Below are 20,955 nucleotides of genomic sequence, written 5' to 3' on the forward strand. Positions count from 1 at the left end.
CCATTTGTTTTATCCTAGATCTAATTTAGGACCTGATTGTGCAACACTACCAGGCACACTGCTTACCGGCGGGCCCAGTTGCTTTGGAGTCAATAGCCTGGCAGTAAGTGCTATGCCCAGTAGCCAGAGTTTGCAGGTTTGGGCCTGATTGTAAGACCCATGGGTGCAGTTCAGATACTTGGTAGGTGCAGTGTGCCCCTCTGGTGCTATCTAAACAATGTCAAATGGTAATAACTGCGTGTTTGCTGAGGGTCTGAGCTCACGGGAATGACAAAGGCAGGGATCAAAGCAAAGAAAAGGCAGAAATCCACACAAAGCAAAACCTGGTCAAAAGCCTCATATGCACCTCTACAAACTGCTGCTATGTGGCAGGGACGGGAATATGCAAGCTGTGGGCTTGATCCAAAGCCCTCTGAAGCGTGTGTGTGGTGGGGGGGTCATTCCTTTGGATCAGGCTCTGGGTGAGTTGCATGTCTCATGGCCTTGTCTCCACTAAACTTTTGTCTTGATCATTTCCTGCCAGAGCAGCCCTGCCTGTGGGAGCCAGGATGGGAGCCCCAGTGTAGACAGCGTTTGGGGAGATTTTGGCAAACCAGTAAAGTGCCTAAACCACTCTCGCTTGTTGCTAACAGTAGTCAAGTTAGCAGGCCGGACTGAGCCATTCTTGCTTATTGCTAAAAGTAGCCAAGTCAGCAGGGCGTAAATTGGTCATGCAGCGGCCTCAGTGTAACCAAGGCAGCAGGGGAGGGGGTTTTAGGTGCCACGGACAGGGCTGCTTGTCCCCGCGCCCTTCCTGCTAAGAGTGTTGGAATTGCTGATGCAAATATTTAAAAAAAACCAAGAAGTCTGTTTATATGTGCCCCTGGGAATGTTTGTCAGGGCCCAAAGGCATGGACACGCTGAAAAAAAAAATCTCTGGTTAACTGACGATCATAAGGTGTTTGACCTTTTAAAACTGCTTGCTTAGCAAGTTTTCTTTAAGGAATATGTCATTGTATTACTAATGTATAAATAAGGGGGGAAAGTTTAAGGTAATTGGACTTCTCTCAGAAGGGGCTCTTCAGGAATGCTCCCTCTGGATGCATCTTGGTCCCCACTGGCAGACGGAAGCCTGGCCAGCAGAAGCCAGTTACGGTGCCACTCGAAAGCCACACTCAGCTTCGGTAATTATCGAGGGTTGGGGGTGTTTTACTAACCTATTGTGGACGTGTGTAAGTGCTTGAGACTAAGAAAGGCTTAGCTTTAAGTGAAAGCACTCTTGCGTTGTCCTCTTTGTGCCAGCCATCTAGGTCGGACGGTCATGTCCTCCCTGATTTATTTCCTGACACCACCTCGCACAGAATAAACGTTACTAAGAGCTTTGGATTAAAAGAATTCCGGGTAACAACAAGGCGATGACAGGTTTCAGAGTAGCAGCCGTGTTAGTCTGTATTCGCAAAAAGAAAAAGAGGACTTGTGGCACCTTAGAGACGAACCAATTTATTTGAGCATAAGCTTTCGTGAGCTACAGCAGCCGATGAAGTGAGCTGTAGCTTACGAAAGCTTATGCTCAAATAAATTGGTTCGTCTCTAAGGTGCCACAAGTCCTCCTTTTCTTTTAACAAGGCGATGGTGGCTAAAAACAAGTCCCATGCAAACACAGTCCCTGCTTTCACCAGAGAGAGGAGCTTGCGGGCATTGTTGCTTTGGTTTGGTGTCGTTCGCTGCATGGTGGTGGCCTGCAATTATGCACGCTGGAGACGCACTGCGCTTTCCACGGAGCAGACCTGCCAGGCAGCTCGGCTCATTCACTCTCTTTTCCTGCTGCCTTGAGTGACTCACTGGATCTCTGAATGCTGATGACTCACCAGCCTGGAGTGTAGGGGTGGGGGATGCTTAGTTCTGCTCCAGGGTTCGGGGAAAGGAGGGAAGTGATGGGGTGCAGGGCACTTCCCGGGACAGCTGGCTGGCAAGGGTCTGAGAAGAATGAGGCTGACATCTGTGGAACACCAAAGCACCCTGCCCAGCAGCAGCTGTGACTGACACGGGATTGTGTGAGATGCACCAGCCAGGCTGCCAGAAGGAGAGAGAGAGGAATCAGATCACAATGTGCTGTTAGTACCAGGCGGCTGGTTCCTTTTCAAAAGAGCACAGAGACTTTGGGTGGATCTGTTGAAGCCGCGGCAATGGGAGCGTGGTGCTTCACTCCCGCTCATGTCGTTTCGCTGGCTGGGGTTTGATTTGTGTGCAGTTCAAAGCGCTGCCTGGAAACGTGTTGCCTTTTTCCTCGTCAGGTGTCCAGAGTGCTGGTCAAGAGAGCGAAAACACCTCCCGGGCATTATTCATTTATTATTCTTGCATTATTAGAGACGGGCCCATGAAGTTCAAACTTCCCCTGAGTTCAGGGCTGTTGGGCTCTGGCATTTCACTTTGGCTCCAGCTCTATTTAAAAATATCTGGACACTGGTTTTCATTTGCTCATAAGATTCCTCCAACCCGAGCAGTCACCTTCTAGACTGGAAGTGCTCTGGGCTTTATTTGGAATAAGGGTATGCATTGAATCCAGCTGATCTTCACTGCAGCCCCAGGGAATATGCAGTGCTTTAGCGATGGACACAGCTCAGGTTGGTTCCCTCCAAGTTTATGACCAACATTCTCCACTCTTCTCCCCAGTGCAAAGGCTGTCATGCTAGTGCTGGGCATTGAGCAGACTCTTAAGCCTAGTGACAGCAGGAACGTGGCCTGGGTAGGAAGAGAAGATCAGTTTGCTGCTGAGCACTGTTCTGCGTCACGGTGTGGGCAAGGAAGCTGCATTAGTCAGCAGCACGGAGGCGAATGCATCAGCCAGAGCTGCCTAGCTCGCAGCACGCAAGGCACCTGCTGACGTCAGGCCTGTTCATCAGGGTCTGTGCAGTGCATGGCCTGAGCTCCCAGAAGACTGAAAGGCTTTTAAAAGTGCTTGAAAGCATCTTTAGCGGAGGTCAGGCGTGCTGCTAATTTTAACGTCTGTTCTTTTCATTGCTAGCAACTCTGGCATGGTCCTTACTCCTTCTGGAGCTCCGGGTGCTGGAGAAGGACTTTGAACATGCTCCAGTTTATGCCAGGACGTTTCAGTGACCCCAGACACCCCTGACAATAATTCCATACCAGGGTCACTCATGGTGGGCGGGGGGGTCACAGGATTCGCCCCAGGAGCTGCACATGAGCAGTATTCCAGCAGTGCATCCACATTTCCTATTTATCAGGAGCAATTTGCCCTCCACTAGCCTGTTTCCATCTGAGGGTCTCAAAGCCCTTGGCAAAGATTAACAAGTTAATCCTCACAGTTCCTGTCCATCCTCAGATCCAGTGTCATTATCCCTGTTTTAGATGAGTTCACAGAAGCACAAAGAGGGAAAGGGACATGCCCAAGGTCATGCAGTGAGTCAGCAGCACAGCTGAGAATGAACCCAAGCAGCCTGACTCCAAGTCATGTGCTCTAGGGTGACCAGATGTCCCGATTGTATAGGGACAGTCCCGATATTTGGGGCTTTTTCTTATATAGGCACCTATTACCCCCCACCCCCGTCCCAATTTTTCACATTTGATATCTGGTCACCCTAATGTGCTCTAACCACTAGATGTGATTTTTCTCTGCTCTCTTCTTTAGCTAGATCAGGGTCTGTGGAGTAGAGGGGAAAGCTGCAGCTCTTAGATTCCCCATGCTGGCACCAGTGACGCATGGGAAAAGCTTCTGGGCAACTGGGGAAGTGATAGTAATCGCATTAATTAATTCATGAAGGTTATATTATTCTGCACTTCTAAAGAGTCCACCAGCCACCAGCTTTTAAATGGTTGGCAGACAGTAAGGGCCAGCCCATGGCTCTCTGGACTTGTCTTCACCGCAGTGTTAGCTCCTGGTATAACTCCAGGGTAGCCCTGAACCCACCTCCCATTCCCACACAACAATCACCAGCTCGAGGTAGGTGGTGTGTTAAACTCAAGCTAACTGGCCCGTCGGGGGGTTGAAGCTCCAGTACGGCCGATGCTCCAGCCAGTAATGCAGCGTGAGGGCATGAGTAAGCCATAGGGACCAGACCAGCCAACCCCATCCTTGGGGTCAGCTTTGCAAAGAGAAGCCCAGGAACACGCTGCTTTCAGCAAGAACTGAAGGGCCAATACACCCCCTCTCTGTTTCCCTCTCTCTCCCCAGGTCCATTAGTGTCCTAGGTGAAGCCAAAACTTTATTAGGCCCTCAGTAAAGCTGAAACCAGGCACCCCTAGGAATTTTCTTCTTGTTCCATTCCCTTTCTCCCTCCTCCCAGCCCATCCTGGGCCCTATCAGCCAAGTTGTCCTCCCCCCCATGGGCATCTTTGCTGTTGCTGAGATACTGCAACGGACGCCTCTAGTTCCCAAATGTGCTCCCAGGATCCTTTGCACCTGCTGGCAATGGCAGAGGGATGCCGGCTGCAGATTATTGAGCAGGAACCTGGACTCCTGCTTGGACAGGGGACCAGGATGTGCAGATGGAGAAGATCAGGTCAGACGGGAGAGGGTCCTCATAAAGCACAGCGACTGGCTCAGCCTCTGCCAAAGGCTGTCTCCACCCCACCCCGTCTGTAATAACACAACTTAGTCCTTCTGTGGGGCTCCCATGTGAGGAGTACACACATCAGCAAAGCTTCCCAACCTGGTCAGGGGTGGGGCAGTACCGTTTTCCTCAGTTTACAGATGATTTAACTGAGGTTAAGTAACTTACCCAAGGTTACACACAGCAAGTCAGTGGCAAAGCTAGAAGTAGGACACAGGTCTCCTGACACCCAGCCTCCAGCTGTAACCAGCAGATAACATTGCCTTCTCCCCACGCACCCCCACCCTTGAGCTGGTTCTGCTGTGGAAGGAGGGAAACAGGATTTGTCCCATGCTGCTCATGATCACCCCCTGCCCCAATTCCTTCATGTGCACACAACAGAGACAAAATCTGCCCAATACCTAAAGCTTTACCTCTAATTCCTTGTGGGCATGAGCCCCCCCCTTTGGCAGCATGCAGCTGCAGTCCACTGACTGAGGCAGGGTGTCTCATGCCCACTCCAGGCCCACAGGCCTCGCAGAGAGGATGTCAGACTCTGAAGCAGAGAGAAGCACAGTGTCCTTCCTAGTGCAGAGATGGCAAGGATGCTGGAGTTACCTTTGCCCCCGGGGTTAAATGGGTGAAGAGGGTGAACCAGGGTATGCCAAGGGAAGCAGAGGCAGCGTGGATGCATCAGAGCACCAGGAACAGCTGGGCTATTGCTGAATCACGGAATGCTAAAAGCAGATTAAATGTGTTCTCTCCAAATGCCTAGTCTCCACAGTACAATCTGTTTGAAACAAATCAGGACTCAGACTAGCCTGGAAAATATCCTGCCTGGAACATGAACTCCAGAGGGTGATGGGAGAGACAGGCCGCAGCAGGGGAGGAAGGGATGTATCTATGTTTGAAATGGGTTTGCCCCCAGGTCTGACCATGACACCCGCAAACATTTCAGGGAAGCCCTAATCCTGTGGCATGGCCCCATCTCTTATCTGTATGAATGTGTCACCAATGGAGGTGGGGGGGAAGGTGTGCACATTAGAGCATGTTGACATCAGTGTGCAAGGGGGGATTGTGTGTCTTGTTTCTGTCCTGTCTGTTGGAGGGTGTATGGTAGGTTGTGTGTATGAATGGTTGCAAATTGCTCTCAGGTGTTTTTCTAAATGTCTGCCATGTGTCTATCTCAGTGGTTCTCAAATTTTTGTACTGGTAATCCCTTTCACATAGAAAGCCTTTGAGTGCAACCCCTTTTTATAAATTAAAAACACTTTTTATATATTTAACACCATTATAAATGCTGGAGGCAAAGCAGGGTTTGGGGTGGAGGCTCACAGCTCACGACCCCCCATGTAAGAACCTTGTGACCCCCTCTGGGTCCCGACCCCCAGTTTGAGAACCCCTGGTCTATCTATTGCTATAGGCAGTTGCTCCTGTGGCTTCTTGCAAGCTGAAAAATTAAGGTCTTACTACCAGGGAGGCAGTGAATAGGACCTAGGACTGCGAGTCAATATGCCCAGCCCTATTCCCCACTCTGCTACTGACTCTCTGTAACAAGGTGGCTCACCACTGGAGGGCTCGGGCTAACCAGCCCTGATCACAGAATGAGCTATCCCCTGGAAGAGCTCAAGGTGATTGCCCTAGAAAGAGCAGCAGGAGGCTGCAATGGAGGGAGGGAGAGAGAGAGAAATACATACATACTCCCTCAGGGACTAGAGACTTCTGGGAGTGAAGACAGCCTGGGAGTTGCCTGCCAAAGTAGTAAAGGCCCCAGGCAGGAAAGCCGAGAAAACTGTTTTGTAGTTGGATGCACTTGAAAACTTTGTTTTGAATGTTTGTTAATTTAATGTGTTTGTTTAATGTTTGTTAATTTAATAAAGCACAAGCTGAGAAGGGACAGGAATGGACAAAAGGGTTTATTTTTAGTTTTTTTAGCAGTCCAAGAGGGGAAACTGAGGCCGGCTCCCTGTTGTGTGACCCTCAGGTGCATGGGAGACAGCAGCCTGGTTACTCTCCTTGTGGCCTTGAGCAAGTCACTTCCCTGCCACTCGGTGTCTTGCTCTCTGTTCCATACTTGATGTAGTATACAGTATCATCGGTTTAAAAATGAGTTTAAAAAACCTGGAGTACTTTTTATTTGCTTTCTGGCTTCTGACATTTTAGGGGCACCTGCAGGTCACATTGTCCAGTTTTTCTCTGCAATCATGAAGGCTAGACACTTTTTTTTTTAAGAACAAGCTGAGAGCCTGACATAATCCCATGACTCCAGGAGCTGTGGCTTGAAGTAAAACACCAGATATCGTGAGACTCAGGATAATATCGTGAGACTCAGGATAATATCGTGAGGGTTGGTAACAATGCAAGAGCAGCTGGGTATCGAGTATATTAAATAATCATTATCACATATACCTGCACATTTGGGTTGGGTGTGTTTTTGTGTGTCTTGGGTTGCAAAGTGGTGGTATCAAATTACCTGTATAAGCATGTGTGCTAGTGTCCGTTACTGGCAAGGCTCACAAACCAGCTTTTACATCAAAGAGGTTTATTCTGAGTGCTGCTAAATCCAGACTTCTCTGCTAAATTATTAAAAGCTTGTCAGCCTGGGCAAAGATCCATCAGCATTGCAGCCTGTCTCTTATGGTGGAGGCACTATTTCCAGGCACAAAGGGCTTGCGGGGTAACATTTGTTCTGGGGATGAGGGTGGGTGCCTGTATGTGTGTGTGGGGGGGTGGGTGGGGGGGGCTATGGCCTTTAATATAATACTTTCCCTTTGTTTGCATTCATCCATTTTCTCTCTGCTTGTGGGCAGTTGGACTGTGCGGTGCATCAGTGACGGATGGGACGCCTGGAGCCTTTTACGACCCATCGGAAGGGCTGTGAGACACTCGGCCGTGGAGCAGAACGCCCGAGATCTCTCCTCTGTGGTCTAACTGGGAGCCTTGTACTTCTCCCTGCTTTGCTTGGATGCTGGCACAGGTGGTTATGGAAGCACGAGTGTGCAGCAGCTGCTGGCCTGTTTACCCCTTGCTCTGTGCAGGTTTAGAGGACGTGGTGGTTAAAACACTTGAGCCCTGGAGCTGCTCCAGTGCTAGGCAACGGTGGGGGGAATCCTCATGGCAGATGATTCTATCACTGAAAGCTTGGGGCGGAAAAAGGAAGGAGTGCCCTGGATCCAGAACTACCGATGGGAGAAGAGCCATGCCAGTGTGAGAGGGCTCCTTGGATGGCTCCAGCTCAGGAGGCCGGCCTTAGTTGTGAGAGGCAGTGGGGTCCTGTTGGCTAAAGAAGTGGCAGGGCCTCAAGGAGGCTTGAGTTCAAATCCATGCTTAGCCACTGGCTCACTGTCTGGCCTTGAGTAAGTCACTGAGGGCCTGAGCCTGCACCCATTGTAGAGAAGACAAAACTGTCATTTCTACAGCAGTGGGAGCAGGATCAGGCCATTAACTTCTCTGCCTTTGGCAACTGAGGGGTAATTTTTAGTTACCTGTTTCCCAGGGGTGTTGAGGGATGGATTAACATGTGTGAAGTGCTTCGAAGAGGGGACATGCCTTATTTGTGTGAAAATTTGTGAACTAACAGGGTCAGATTTGTAAGTACTCGGATCCAGGGAACAGCCAGATTGGGTGCTGGGGTCAGGGGATGTTCCTTAACCCAGAGTTTCCTGAACCAGTCTAAAAGCAAATACAGGAAAAGTCAGAAAGGAGATCCACGTTCCAGTGGCTGGCAATGTAATCCAACACTTCCGGACTCAACTGATAGATGTTGACAAGGTGGGCAATTCTGTCATCCTTACTGAGGCAAAACTCCCCTTGAAGAGCTTCAGGATTCAGCTCACAATTACTGAGACTTCAGTTGCGTTTGATCTTGATTACTTCTGGGTGATGTACTGAGAATAGCTCATTTAAATAGAGCAGGGGCCTGCTGTCTGACTGAATCACGGCTATATTGTGGCCGATGAATCACATAGCCTGCCACAGTATAGCTGTGTATTGGAAGCCAGACCCAGGGATTGAAGAACGGATAAAAGGGAAGAACAAGGCAATCTGCAATGCAAGATCTGTAATATTCTAATTACATCCAAGTGCAAAGAAGAGCAAACCAAAAATAAAATGTACACTGAACATTAAAATAGCACAATGATTAAAATTCAAACAGGAAGCTGTCATACTGACAGTCTGATGGCTTATAGTGAAGACACAATAAATGCAGCTCAGATTTGCATACATAAGAAAGGCAGGAGACTTTCCAAAGCTGTTGTCTGGAAAGTTCTATTATTAAAAAAAGAAGCCTTGGTCATGTCACTTATTCTTATTTATTATTCAGAAGGGAATCTAGTCAAAGGGTTATATGGTGCAAGGAAGAAGAAGTCAGGTCTCCTGGGTTCTACTCCCAGCTCCACCATTGACTGGCTTTGGATAAATCACTTAATCTTAGTTTACCCATTTGTAAACTGGATATAATAATACTCACCCGCCTGAAAGGGGAGAGGTGAATATTAACAGCTGTCTTAGACGAAGGGTGCTAGAGAAGCACAAAGGATTATTTCCCAGCAGGAGTCTAACATATCATCAAAAGGGCAGCTCCCAGCATCATTCAAGGGTGAGGAAAGAATGACACAAGAAGAGTTATGTCTAAAAACAGTCTGACCATCCATCTGCAAATACACTTCTAGAGATTGCTTTAGCTGTGTGGTACAGTGGCCAGGACACCGGATTAGGCATCAGGGCATCCGAGTTCTCATCCCAGTTCTGCCACAGAGCTGCTAAATGATTGTAGGCAGTCACTTCCCCTCTGAGTTTCCCTGTTCGTAAAATGGGGATAACAATACTTAAGTTCTTTTGTAAAGTGCTTTGGGATCTATGGATGAAGTATCATTAATAGGATACTGCTTTACTTTAAATCAAACGTATTTTTGCCATTGATTTAAATGGCAGCAGAATCAGTCCCTAAGAATAAGTCAACCCAAAACAACTCCGCCGCTGCTGGGGACAATGAAAGCAGCTGAGCGCGGTTGAAAATGTGGCCTCGTAACTAATTCCTGAGGTTTTTCCTTTAAAATGAACATTCGCAGCCAGCAAACATCTGCATCTATATTGAGTGTGGTGCTCAACAATTCATAATCCCAAATGATTGCACGTGTCAGCAAATTTCTGTCCAGTTCCCAGCTTCCTGTCTTTTTTCTCCTGTCTGCTCAGTTTATATTTCTGCCTGTCCGCCTTTTGTTTCCCTGCAGCATGTTTCACCAGGTGCAGTTGATGTGAAAAGAGATGAAATATATGTAAGGAAATAAACAAAGTAATTTTCAGTCCCTGATAGTCAGTCACATACAGGCGCCTGTGTGATGTGTGTGGTTCTTCATAGCTGAGCTATCGCAAATTAATGCGGAACATGGCTCAAAAGCTCACCTGAGAGCACGAATACAGCCAAGGGAATTTCTGCTCTCCAGCTTAAGGAGGGAAAAATCAGAACAACATGCAATTATTTCATCATTAGATTTTTATCCAAGGGGAGCAAGGCTCTTTCTCTCCTTTCTTTATTGCTCCCACGGGCTGGGGGAAGATGCAACCAGTCTTTTCAAGATGTTTTTTTTCACTCCTTGGGGGTACAAGTTCCATCAAAGCAGAGTCAATAATTACAGAGGAGGATTTTCTGACTCATAAATTATACCTAGCACCACTCACCCTGTGGAGGGCTGTTTTGGAGTGGTGGATAGAAGGTGAGGAGATAACTTTGTATGCAACAACAAGGTGCATCTTACAAAAGGGGCCTCGTTAAATAACAACGAAGAATACGCTATGGCACTAACAGTGGTCCCACAGTTAAACCGAGCCTGGATTTTGCCTTAGATTTTATACAGCACGTTCCACACAAATATAAAGCAACAACTCAGGTTTAGAATAGGTATCATTCCTCAATATTGCCTTAGTCCATAACAACGTTTTTGTGCTCAATGTCTTGTTCAAGGGTGCTGTCAAGGTTCCTGCCCCACGCTGAACTCTAGGGTACAGATGTGGGGACCTGCATGAAAGACCCCCCTAAGTTTATTCTTACCAGCTTAGGTTAAAAACTTCCTCAAGGTACAAACTTTGCCTTGTCCTTGAACCCTACGCTGCCACCACCAAGCGTGTTAAACAAAGAACTGTGTCCAGTTTTGGGCCCCACACTACAAGAAGGATGTGGAAAAATTGGAAAACGTCCAGTGGAGGGCAACAAAAATGATTAGGGGACTGGAACACATGACTTATGAGGAGAGGCTGAGGGAACTGGGATTGTTTAGTCTGCGGAAGAGAAGAATGAGGGGGGATTTGATAGCTGCTTTCAACTACCTGAAAGGGGGTTCCAAAGAGGATGGATCTAGACTGTTCTCAGTGGTAGCTGATGACAGAACAAGGAGTAATGGTCTCAAGTTGCAGTGGGGAGGTTTAGGTTGGATATTAGGAAAAACTTTTTCACTAGGAGGGTGGTGAAACACTGGAATACGTTACCTAGGGAGGTGGTGGAATCTCCTTCCTTAGAAGTTTTTAAGATCAGGCTTGACAAAGCCCTGGCTGGGATGATTTAGTTGGGGATTGGTCCTGCTTTGAGCAAGGGGGTTGGACTAGATGACCTCCTGAGGTCCCTTCCAACCCTGATAGTCTGTGATTCTAAGAACAGGGAAAGAGCCCACTTTGAGACGTCTTCCCCCCAAAATATCCTCCCAAGCCCTACACCCCCTTTCCTGGGGAAGGCTTGATAAAAATCCTCACCAACTTGCATAGGTGAACACAGACCCAAACCCTTGGATCTTAAGAACAATGAAAAAGCAAATCAGGTTCTTAAAAGAAGAATTTTAATTAAAGAAAAAGTAAAACAATCACCTCTGTAAAATCAGGATGGTAAATATCTTACAGGATAATCAGATTCAAAACATAGAGAATCCCTCTAGGCAAAACCTTAAGTTACAAAAAGACACAAAAAACAGGAATATACATTCTATTCAGCACAGCTATTTTGCCAGCCATTAAACAAAAGGAAATCTAACGCATTTCTAGCTAGATTACTTACTAACTTAAAGAGTTATGAAGAGCACTCCTGATCTGTTCCCGGCAAAAGCATCACACAGACAGACAGACCGACCCTTTGTTCCCCCCCTTCCAGCTTTGAAAGTATCTTGTCTCCTCATTGGTCATTTTGGTCAGGTGCCAGCGAGGTTATCTTAGCTTCTTAATGCTTTACAGGTGAAAGGGTTTTGCTTCTGGCCAGGAGGGATTTTATAGCACTGTGGACAGAAAGGTGGTTACCCTTCCCTTTATATTTATGACAGGTGCTTAGAACACAGCGGCTTCCTTTGGAGGAGCAAGGAAGAGCTTTCAATCCTAGGCATTGTGGCAGAAGCAGAGGTGATATCAAAACAGGTTTGCTAACTGGTGAGAGGGCTGTTGTTGATTGCACTAGCTGGCAGCCAGGGGCAGGCCGAGAGGTGATGCAACAGTCTGATGTGGCACTGATGTCTGACTGGCATGTGGCAGCATTGTCAAACTCAAGAGTTTGCTTCTTAACAGTGTGAAATGCACACCCACCCTGACCCCAGTGCACATATCCATGTGCATTAAGGCCCAGCTGTTAGCCGCACTCTGTCCTGATCAGAGCAGGAAACTTAAGAGGAAAATACCCCAGGACGGGGATGGCCAGTGCTGCTGCCTCTGTTTGCCAGCTGGGAGCAGATGTCACCTTCTCACTCCAGAATGCTCTCTCTCTCTTTTTTTGACAGTTCTGTGATCTCCTGTCAACCCAGCCCACTCTAAGCTTTATTAATAAAGTCTTATATAATAACGTTATTAGCAGTCATGCTGCACTATCAGCGTGTGTCAAGGTTCCTCCCGCACTCTGAACTCTAGGGTACAGATGTGGGGACCTGCATGAAAACCTCCTAAGCTTACTTTCACCAGCTTAGGTTAAAACTTCCCCAAGGTACAAATTAATTTTATCCTTTGTCCCTGGATCTCTACTGCCACCACCAAACTCTAACTGGGTTTACTGGGAAACGTAGTTTGGACACGTCTTTCCCCCCCAAAATCCTCCCAAACCTTGAACCCCACTTCCTGGGGAAGGTTTGGTAAAAATCCTCACCAATTTGCATAGGTGACCACAGACCCAAACCCTTGGATCTGAGAACAATGAAAAAGCATTCAGTTTTCTTACAAGAAGACTTTTAATAAAAGTAAAGAAATCACCTCTGTAAAATCAGGATGGTAGATACCTTACAGGGTAATTAGATTCAAAACATAGAGAATCCCTCTAGGCAAAACCTTAAGTTACAAAAAAGACACACAGACAGGAATAGTCATTCTATTCAGCACAGTTCTTTTCTCAGCCATTTAAAGAAATCATAATCTAACACATACCTAGCTAGATTACTTACTAAAGTTCTAAGACTCCATTCCTGGTCTATCCCTGGCAAAAGCAGCATACAGACAGACACAGACCCTTTGTTTCTCTCCCTCCTCCCAGCTTTTGAAAGTATCTTGTCTCCTCATTGGTCATTTTGGTCAGGTGCCAGCGAGGTTACCTTTAGCTTCTTAACCCTTTACAGGTGAGAGGATTTTTTCCTCTGGCCAGGAGGGATTTTAAAGGGGTTTACATTTATATTTATATTTAAAGGGTTTCCTTTATATTTATGACAGTGTGAATGATGAAACAAAGGATCTGCAGTTCCGGGCCACTAGGCTCTATTGACAAATCACCTTTATTTTCCTATTGAACATCTTTATGAAGATGGGGGACCACCCTCACTGGGCAATAAGGGGATCCTGGAATGAGCTCACCCCCTTCCTAGTTACTGCTGACCCCTGCTTTGTCGGTCTGACTTTCCCTCCTAGCTCATAGCATTACATCTGAAGAGCAGATATTTTGCCTTTGTGATCCACAGCCCGTATAGATTTAGCAAAACATTTCCCTGAGGAAGCTGCAAAGGGATCAACTTCTCTCTACCTTCCAATGGCTAAACTCAAACACTGTGACTGAGGATGCCTGAAGCTACAGGCCTGGGAGAAACTGAATCAGGCTTGTGGTAGCCTCTCCATTTGTTCTTTCCGGTAGCATGGCAAGACGCTCAGACACTTGAATTCTGCAAACTGCAGAGAAAAAAACCATCAGCCCCAGAATCTTCGTTAACTGTCTCACTAAGTCCAGGAAAGAAATCCCTATTCTATTTAGCCCTTCGAGGCCCTACCACACCCAAGAATCTCACGAGGGGAGAAGAATGGAGGAGGTTTGCAGAATAAATGCACCAAAAACAATGTCAAATGTAAAGAATTCTTCTCATGGCTAGGCTGGTAAATAGAGATGATTTTAAGCTGTACATATTCATCTCAGCAGAGCTCTGAAGGCATATCGGATGTCTCTAGGTGCCTCGCAAGATAGTCTCTAGTCAGCTCCCTGCCCACCTCACTTCCCTTCAGTCTATTTACTGATGATACCCACAGAGTTAAACGACAATAACCATCACCATTCCAGGAACACAAAGTCATTACTTAGGGCAGAGTACTCAATTTCAAGCAGAGCTGTGTGCGTTTTTGGGGAAAAAGGAGTGTGTCTGGGAGGTTTGGGGGAAGGCTAGTGCCCTCAGATGCCCAGGTGATGAGCATGGCCTGAACAGAAGAGAATACAACAGTGTGAGTGTGTGAGGAGAGTGTTGCATTTGAGGAGAGTGTGGGTTTGGGGAATGGGTGGGGGGATGTCTGGGGAAGGGACGTGTATGGATACAGAGGTATTTATGGAAGGGGTGTACACCTGTACAGGGTTTGTGTGTATGGGGAGGGTGTGTATGCTTGGGTAAGGATGTGTGTTTGAGGAAGGGGTGTATGCCTGCATAGAGCCTGTGGGTCTAGGTCAGGGTATGGGGTGTGTGGGGCTGAGGTTTTGGGGAGCGTCGTGAGGGCTGCTTGAGCAGTGTTTGTGCTCAGAATTCATACAAATATAAGAACGGCCATAATGGGTCAGACCTACAGTCCACCTAGCCCAGTATCCTGTCTTCCGACAGCGGCCGGTACCAGATGCTTCAGCAGGAAGGAACAGAACAGGGCAGTTATCAAGTGATCCATCCCGTTGTCCAGCCCCAGCTTCTGAGAATCAGCGGTTTCAGGCCATCCTGAGCATGCGGTTGCCTCCCTGAGCATCTTGGCTAATAGCCACTGATGATATCCCCCCTCCCCCGCGGAACTTGTCTAATTCTCTTTTGAACCCAGTTTGTAAATTCCTTCCTTCACAAGGAGTTTATTCCTGAGAGCGAGGGGGGCTGCGAACAGGCTGCAGAGAAGAGGGGAAGCCAGTGGACCAGGGGCCGGGGGTGCGAGGGGGCTGGGAAGGGGAAGGCACCTGGCGGCGGGCGGGGCGGGGGCGCTGCGGCTCCGGTGACTGGCTCGGGGAAGCGTCTCTCAGCTCCGCGCCAGCCCCCGGTCCCCTTATAAGGGCTGCCGGCGCCCGGCGCCGCTGCTAGAGCGGCGGGCGCATCGTGGCCGGGGCTCCCGGTCCGAGGCGAGCAGCCGCAGGGGAGGGCAGCGGGGAGCAGCAGGAGCCCCTGATGCCCGGCAGCGCCGGCGCGGGCAAGCCCCGGCCGCGGGCGCAGGCGGCGGGCGGCTCGGCGCTGCCCGGGCTGGAGCTGGCCGAGGCCCGGCGGCGGCTGCTGGAGGCGGAGGCCCGGCGGCGGCTGGTGCTGGAGCTGGAGAGCCGGGTGCAGCAGCTGCACCGCGTCCTGGTGCAGGCCGAGCTGCGCGTGGCCGGCCGCGCCGAGAGCCTGGCCCGGCTGGGCAGCGGCGCCGGCCAGGCCCAGCTCCGCCTGGCCGCCCACGGGCAGCGCCTCAAGAAGAGCCTGCGGCGCTCCCGGAAGGCGCGGCCGCCCGCCCTGCTGGCCTCGGCGCTGGGCGGCTGCGTGCCCTGGGCGGCCGGCCGGCTGCGCCGCGGCCGGGGGGGCGCCGCCCCGGAGCCGCCCGAGTCCCCCTTCAAGAGGAGCCCGCCGGGGCAGCCCCCGGCCTGAGAGCAGCGGGCGGGCACCCCTGTGCCGGGGGGGGGCACCTTGCCCTTATGAGGGGCCCCATCAGGTGGGGGGGAGGACCCCAGTGCCGGGGGGGGCACCTTGCCCTTATGAGGGGCCCCATCCCGGGAGGGAGGGGAGGACCCCTGTGCTGGGGGGGGGGTCACCTTGTCCTCGCGAGGGGCCCCGTCAGGTGGGAGGGAGGGAGGGAGGGGAGGACCCCAGTGCCGGGGGGGTGCACCTTGCCCTTATGAGGGGCCCCATCCTGGGTGGATGGGAGGGAGGAGCACCCATTTCAGCTGGGACCTGTGGGAAGGAGCAGCTTCCCCCTCCACAGCACTCTGATCTGAGACCTGGGTGGACCCCACTCAGCAACTGCCTTTCCTGGGCCCTTTTGGGAAATGGAAAGTTGTGCTTGACCCACCCACCTTTAAGTCAGCACCCGTGTCACCTGGGGGAAACTGGGAGGGAGAGCACCCATAGGTATAGGGAAATGCATCCACTCTAGGCTTGCACTTGGGGACTTTCCATAGCACCCATCCTAAGAAGGGTTCAATTGTTGTGGGGCCCCAGGTAGCACCCCACCTTGGCTTGCAGAACTCCTGTTCCACGACTACTCACCCATCTAGTTCATGACAGCACCAGTGCTGGTAGATTGGCCTCTTGAACCACAGGCAGCTCCTCACAAGTGTAAGAGCTCTGATCTGTAAAGAAGTTAATGAAGATTCAATTCATCAGGAGCAGAACAAACCCCAATGTGGGACAATCCCATGTCACATGTAGAAGACCCCAGTGTGCTGTGTCATGGTCCAATCTGTTTTGCTGTCCAGGGTGCTTTCAGACCAAATGGGCCCTCTAGAGAGAGACTGCCTCCCCCAGACAGACTGACCTTACCGGCTCCTGCAAAGACTCATCTGTTTCTCCCACCTCATCAGGCTGCTGGCAGCAATCAGCCTGTTGCTCTGACTCTCTGCTGCATCTGGTCCCCTTTCTAATGGGGGGACTGGATCCAAGAATCCTGCCTTAATTTACCCCTGCACATCTCCAGCCTGAGACTTCAGCAATCCACCTGGGGACATCGCTACTGGACTGCACCAAACCTGAAATATCTGCAGCTGGTCAGTAGCTCTCTTGCAGTTTTGGACAATGTTTCTATTCATGGACCAGTATCCACTGAGACAGCTTAGTGGGGCAGAGACCAAAAAGGAACATTCTCCTCTTCAGTGATTGTAATGACCACAAAGCCTCCCAGCTGGGACACAAAGGTGCCCAAACAGTCTCCCGCAGCTTTGAATGAATGTTTCAATTTAGAAGCAATATACTCTCGCATTCAGAATCTAATTGTTACATTCTGAGGTGCCCTAGAACTGAGCTAGACCTTAATCATGATCCCATAGAAATTTTTGGGAATTTTGCCACTGACTTTCATGGGGCCATGATTTGGCCTTAAGTTCTCCAAGAGGTTTGTGCCCTCAGGGTGAAACTTACCCCTGGGAAGAGGGCTAGCATTAGGCCTAGGCATTGCTTACATCTGACTTGCCCTTCCATGTCCTCTACCTGAGCTCGCCTAGCCTAAGCCCACTGGTATGGGATTGAAGTGGTTTAGATGCTTTGTGCTGGCCCGCTGCACAAGGGTGGAGCTCAGTCTGAGTGAACAGTACAATAAGCAGCGTTGACACTTCCCTGTTGGAAGTCCTTCAGGGCAAGGTTGTAATGGGTTCTGATGGCAAACTCCCTTGCTGAAAACCTGCTTGCAAGTTTCAGGTTGGATACAAAGAACAGTGCCACGATTCAAGCCCTGTGCAGAAACAGAATCAACCACGTGGAACAAGTCACAAAACGATGGTTAAAGTATCTCTTTGCACCGGGCCTCGTCCATCACTGGCTTCTATTGTTCACTTTGCATGGGACTCTTTGACTCTTCTGCCAGAAGAGGCTTATCTCATCCCTTTTATTTTTTTAAACTGGATCACTTTTTTTGATCACACTGACTCATGAATGTTCAGAGACTACCTTGATGTGCGTGTGAGAGAGAGGGAGAGCGAGACAGCAGGTCTGTTATATAATCTTTGCCTCGTGTTTATGCTGGATAGATCCAGAGCAGCTGCTATATCTGGACTTGTACTGAATATACACATGTTGCACTTGGTGCTTTATAGCAGGCACTTTCTGGAAGTCAGCATGTACATAAATAAATAGCTATATATTTTATTCATTATATATGGTGTCTTGAGGGGTTGCTTTAAATATGGAAGGGGAGGTTGGGATAGGAAAACTGAAAAATAAGCCAAACAACTGCTTGTTTGCTAGCTGGGCTCTGCATCCCTTTGGCCTCCCCATCACCTGGGTATTCTTACTTTTAATATTTTGTGTTAGTTGCAACAGAACCACAATGATTGGACTAGGAATATCTGTATTGTGCTGGTGCCTTGGGACATGAATGTGACTGGGATCTTTCTGTGCACAGGCATGGGGCACATATTTAGGTCTGGTCTACAGCCCTATATGGGGATAACTCCATCGCTCAAGGGTGTGGAAAATCCTTGCATCTGAGCAATGTAGTTATACCGACCTCACCCCCTGTGTAAACAGTGCTGTGGCAGCAGGAAAACTTCCCCTGTCGACACAGCTACTACCTCGTGGGGAGGTGGATTAACTACGCCGACAGGAGCGCTCTCTCCCATCGGCTTAAAGCATCTGCGTTAAAGCGCTACGGTGTGCCAAGGCAGCGTTTTCAGTGTAGACTTGCCCCTAGTAACGGAGAGTCCCTGGCCTGAGGAGCTTGCACCTTGAGGACAAGACACAATAAGCAGGTGACACAACCGCACACTGTGTGGAGAGAGGCCGACAGGGTAACAAACGTATTCACTGGTAGTAATCTTTGCGTGCCACCTGCTGGGCTGTAGTGAGATGGCAGCGTACAGGACAGGGGACTCTCTTAGGGCATGGCCTGCAAGAGGCTGGGGATAGACTTGGCTTTATATGGCAATAAACCCCATTCGTTGCCTGCACAAGGCCCTGTCTGAGCTCTTATAGTAGAACGCTAAAGGGGAAACTTTCATTGCTCCTGAGCTTTCGGACAAGGACGCACATGACTCTGAACTCTCTCGTCTCACAGTGTTTGCATTACAGTACAACCTCACTAATGCAAAATCCCTTGCTATCTGAAATGGTTACATCCCCTCCTAATCGAGCACTTATTAAGAGGTTAAGTCCAGTCCTGGGCTGAGAGAGAAAACAGAGAATAGGAATACATTTTGATCATGGTGAAATGTTCCATATCCAGTCTGAGGTTAGTGTATTTATTAATTGTCTGGAGAAGGCTGTAAACAACATTTTCAGAAGACCAACAGGTAGGTTAGTTGTGACTAGAGAAGACCATGGGGACCTGATAGCTAGGTGCCTGGGCAGCACCATAGCAGATGAAATTCCATACAGGTGAGTGAAAACTGATGCACATTGGAGGGAATAATTTGAATGACTCATTACACCTCTGAGATTTAGGAGCACAGGTCTCACTGATAGTCAAAGGGCCTGTGCTTCTAAATCCCCTGGTCACTTTTGAAAACTTTCCCAGCCAACAATGCCATCTGCAATTCAATGCATTGGCGACAGGACTCCTACCAGATTAAACAGACTAAACCCCTATGAGCTTTAATCTGTCCCTGCTGGGGTGAAATCCTACTGAAGTCAATGAGAGGTTGCCAGAATAAAGGTGGAGTAATAGCCAACACCTCAGGAGTCTGCTTATAGAAATGCAGAGACATCACAGACTCACTCAGCCCCTCTGCTAGACTGGACTAAAAGAAAGCAAAGCCTAGAAGGAAAATCACCTGGATGGAGTTTGTCTCATTTAGGCCCTGATCCAGAGCCCACTGGAGTCCTGGGGGTCATTTCATCTACTTCAACAGGCTCTGGATCAGGCCCTTTCACTCTAGTCTTATTCCAAAGATTGGGGTCAGCGTTAAGCCCCTAGGGAGTCAGGAGCTGGGGGAGGGGCAGGGCAGATGACTCAGTCTTGAGAGCAAAAGAGCAACATTTAGAAGTAAAGTAACCAGCTCTTTTCTGCTTGCAGCTTCAATGTGACAACAGCTATTTTTGCTCTAAAAAAAGTTCACTTTCATACCTGAATACTTCATCGTTGTTTGCAGCTGCAATACCCCGCACAAAACTCCCCACACCTCCACCCCATCACCCGTCCCCGCTCCCAAACACAACCTGGTGACTTCAGCTGCCAGCTGGGCTTTGTGGAGAAACCCCCAGGAGCCCAGATCACTGTTGTGTCTGCAATTAGAGCAGCGCACGGTGCATGTGAGACGCTACCACTCCAGGCTGGTAGCATTTTACACCTGGTGTCAGTGACTGCACAAGGATCAGGGCAGCGATGAAGGGACTTTAAATGGCTCTGATGTGTTCATGACCAGATTTCAGAGTAGCAGCCGTGTTAGTCTGTATACACAAAAAGAAAACGAAAGCTTATGCTCAAATAAATTTGTTAGTCTCTAAGGTGCCACAAGTCCTCCTTTTCTTTTCATGACCAGACTAATTTTTTTTTGGTGGGGGGAGGAAAGAAGAGCAGGGAATGGGGACGGGACACTTGGGCATCTTGGATTTTAAAAAATTAACAATGTATTTTGGAAAGTGTAAGCTGCCTTCTCTCTTTTACAGCAAAACTCAGGGATTCTGAAGAGGGTCCAATTAAAAAAAAAAAAAAAAGACCTTCCCCAATCATGTCCCTCGAATATCCTGGGACCGACAGGGCCACAGCTGCACAGGATTCTGAGTGCACAGTCTGCTTGTGCCAGGGTCACCGGAGGGGGCTTTTTCCCATGCTAAGACTTCACGTGATCTTAGCCCTTTTCATCTGGGATCTTAAAGCACTTTACAAACAGTACTGAATTGAGCCTCCCAGCCAGCGTGGGAAATTGGTCAGTATTATCATCCCACTTCTATAAAATGGGCCCTAAGAAATGAAGGCCCAGAGCCTCAGAAGTTTTAGGTACCTAAATCCTATTGATTTCAATAGGAGTTAGATACCTAAATACCTTCCAGGATCTGGTCTGAAGTGACTTGATAACTCTGTTAAGAGCAAAACCTACATAGGCGGACTCCTGGGTCCCAGGTTTCAGTGCTAGGCCGTTTTACAGTAAAGAAACTCTTTGTTAAAGTAAAAAGAAAAGGAGTACTTGTGGCACCTTAGAGACTAACCAATTTATCTGAGCATGAGCTTTCGTGAGCTACAGCTCACTTCATCGCGAAAGCTCATGCTCAGATAAATTGGTTAGTCTCTAAGGTGCCACAAGTACTCCTTTTCTTTTTGCGAATACAGACTAACACGGCTGTTACTCTGAAATTTGTTAAAGTATTTTTTGAACCAGTTTTGCTTATAATGTACTCAGACTCTTGGGCCTCTT

General features: G+C 48.9%; 1 protein-coding gene across 1 annotated transcript; it reads left to right on the forward strand.

The window, feature by feature from the left end:
- Positions 1 to 7,643: 7,643 nt before the first annotated feature.
- On the forward strand, positions 7,644 to 15,544 carry TRNP1 (TMF1 regulated nuclear protein 1). Its single transcript, XM_074934728.1, has 2 exons — positions 7,644 to 7,736; positions 15,008 to 15,544. Exons 1-2 carry the CDS (start codon positions 7,644 to 7,646, stop codon positions 15,542 to 15,544), a joined length of 630 nt encoding a protein of 209 aa, XP_074790829.1.
- The last annotated feature ends 5,411 nt before the right edge of the window (positions 15,545 to 20,955 follow it).

Source organism: Natator depressus, chromosome 19, assembly GCF_965152275.1.
Source record: "Natator depressus isolate rNatDep1 chromosome 19, rNatDep2.hap1, whole genome shotgun sequence".
NCBI classification, from domain to species: Eukaryota; Metazoa; Chordata; order Testudines; family Cheloniidae; genus Natator; species Natator depressus.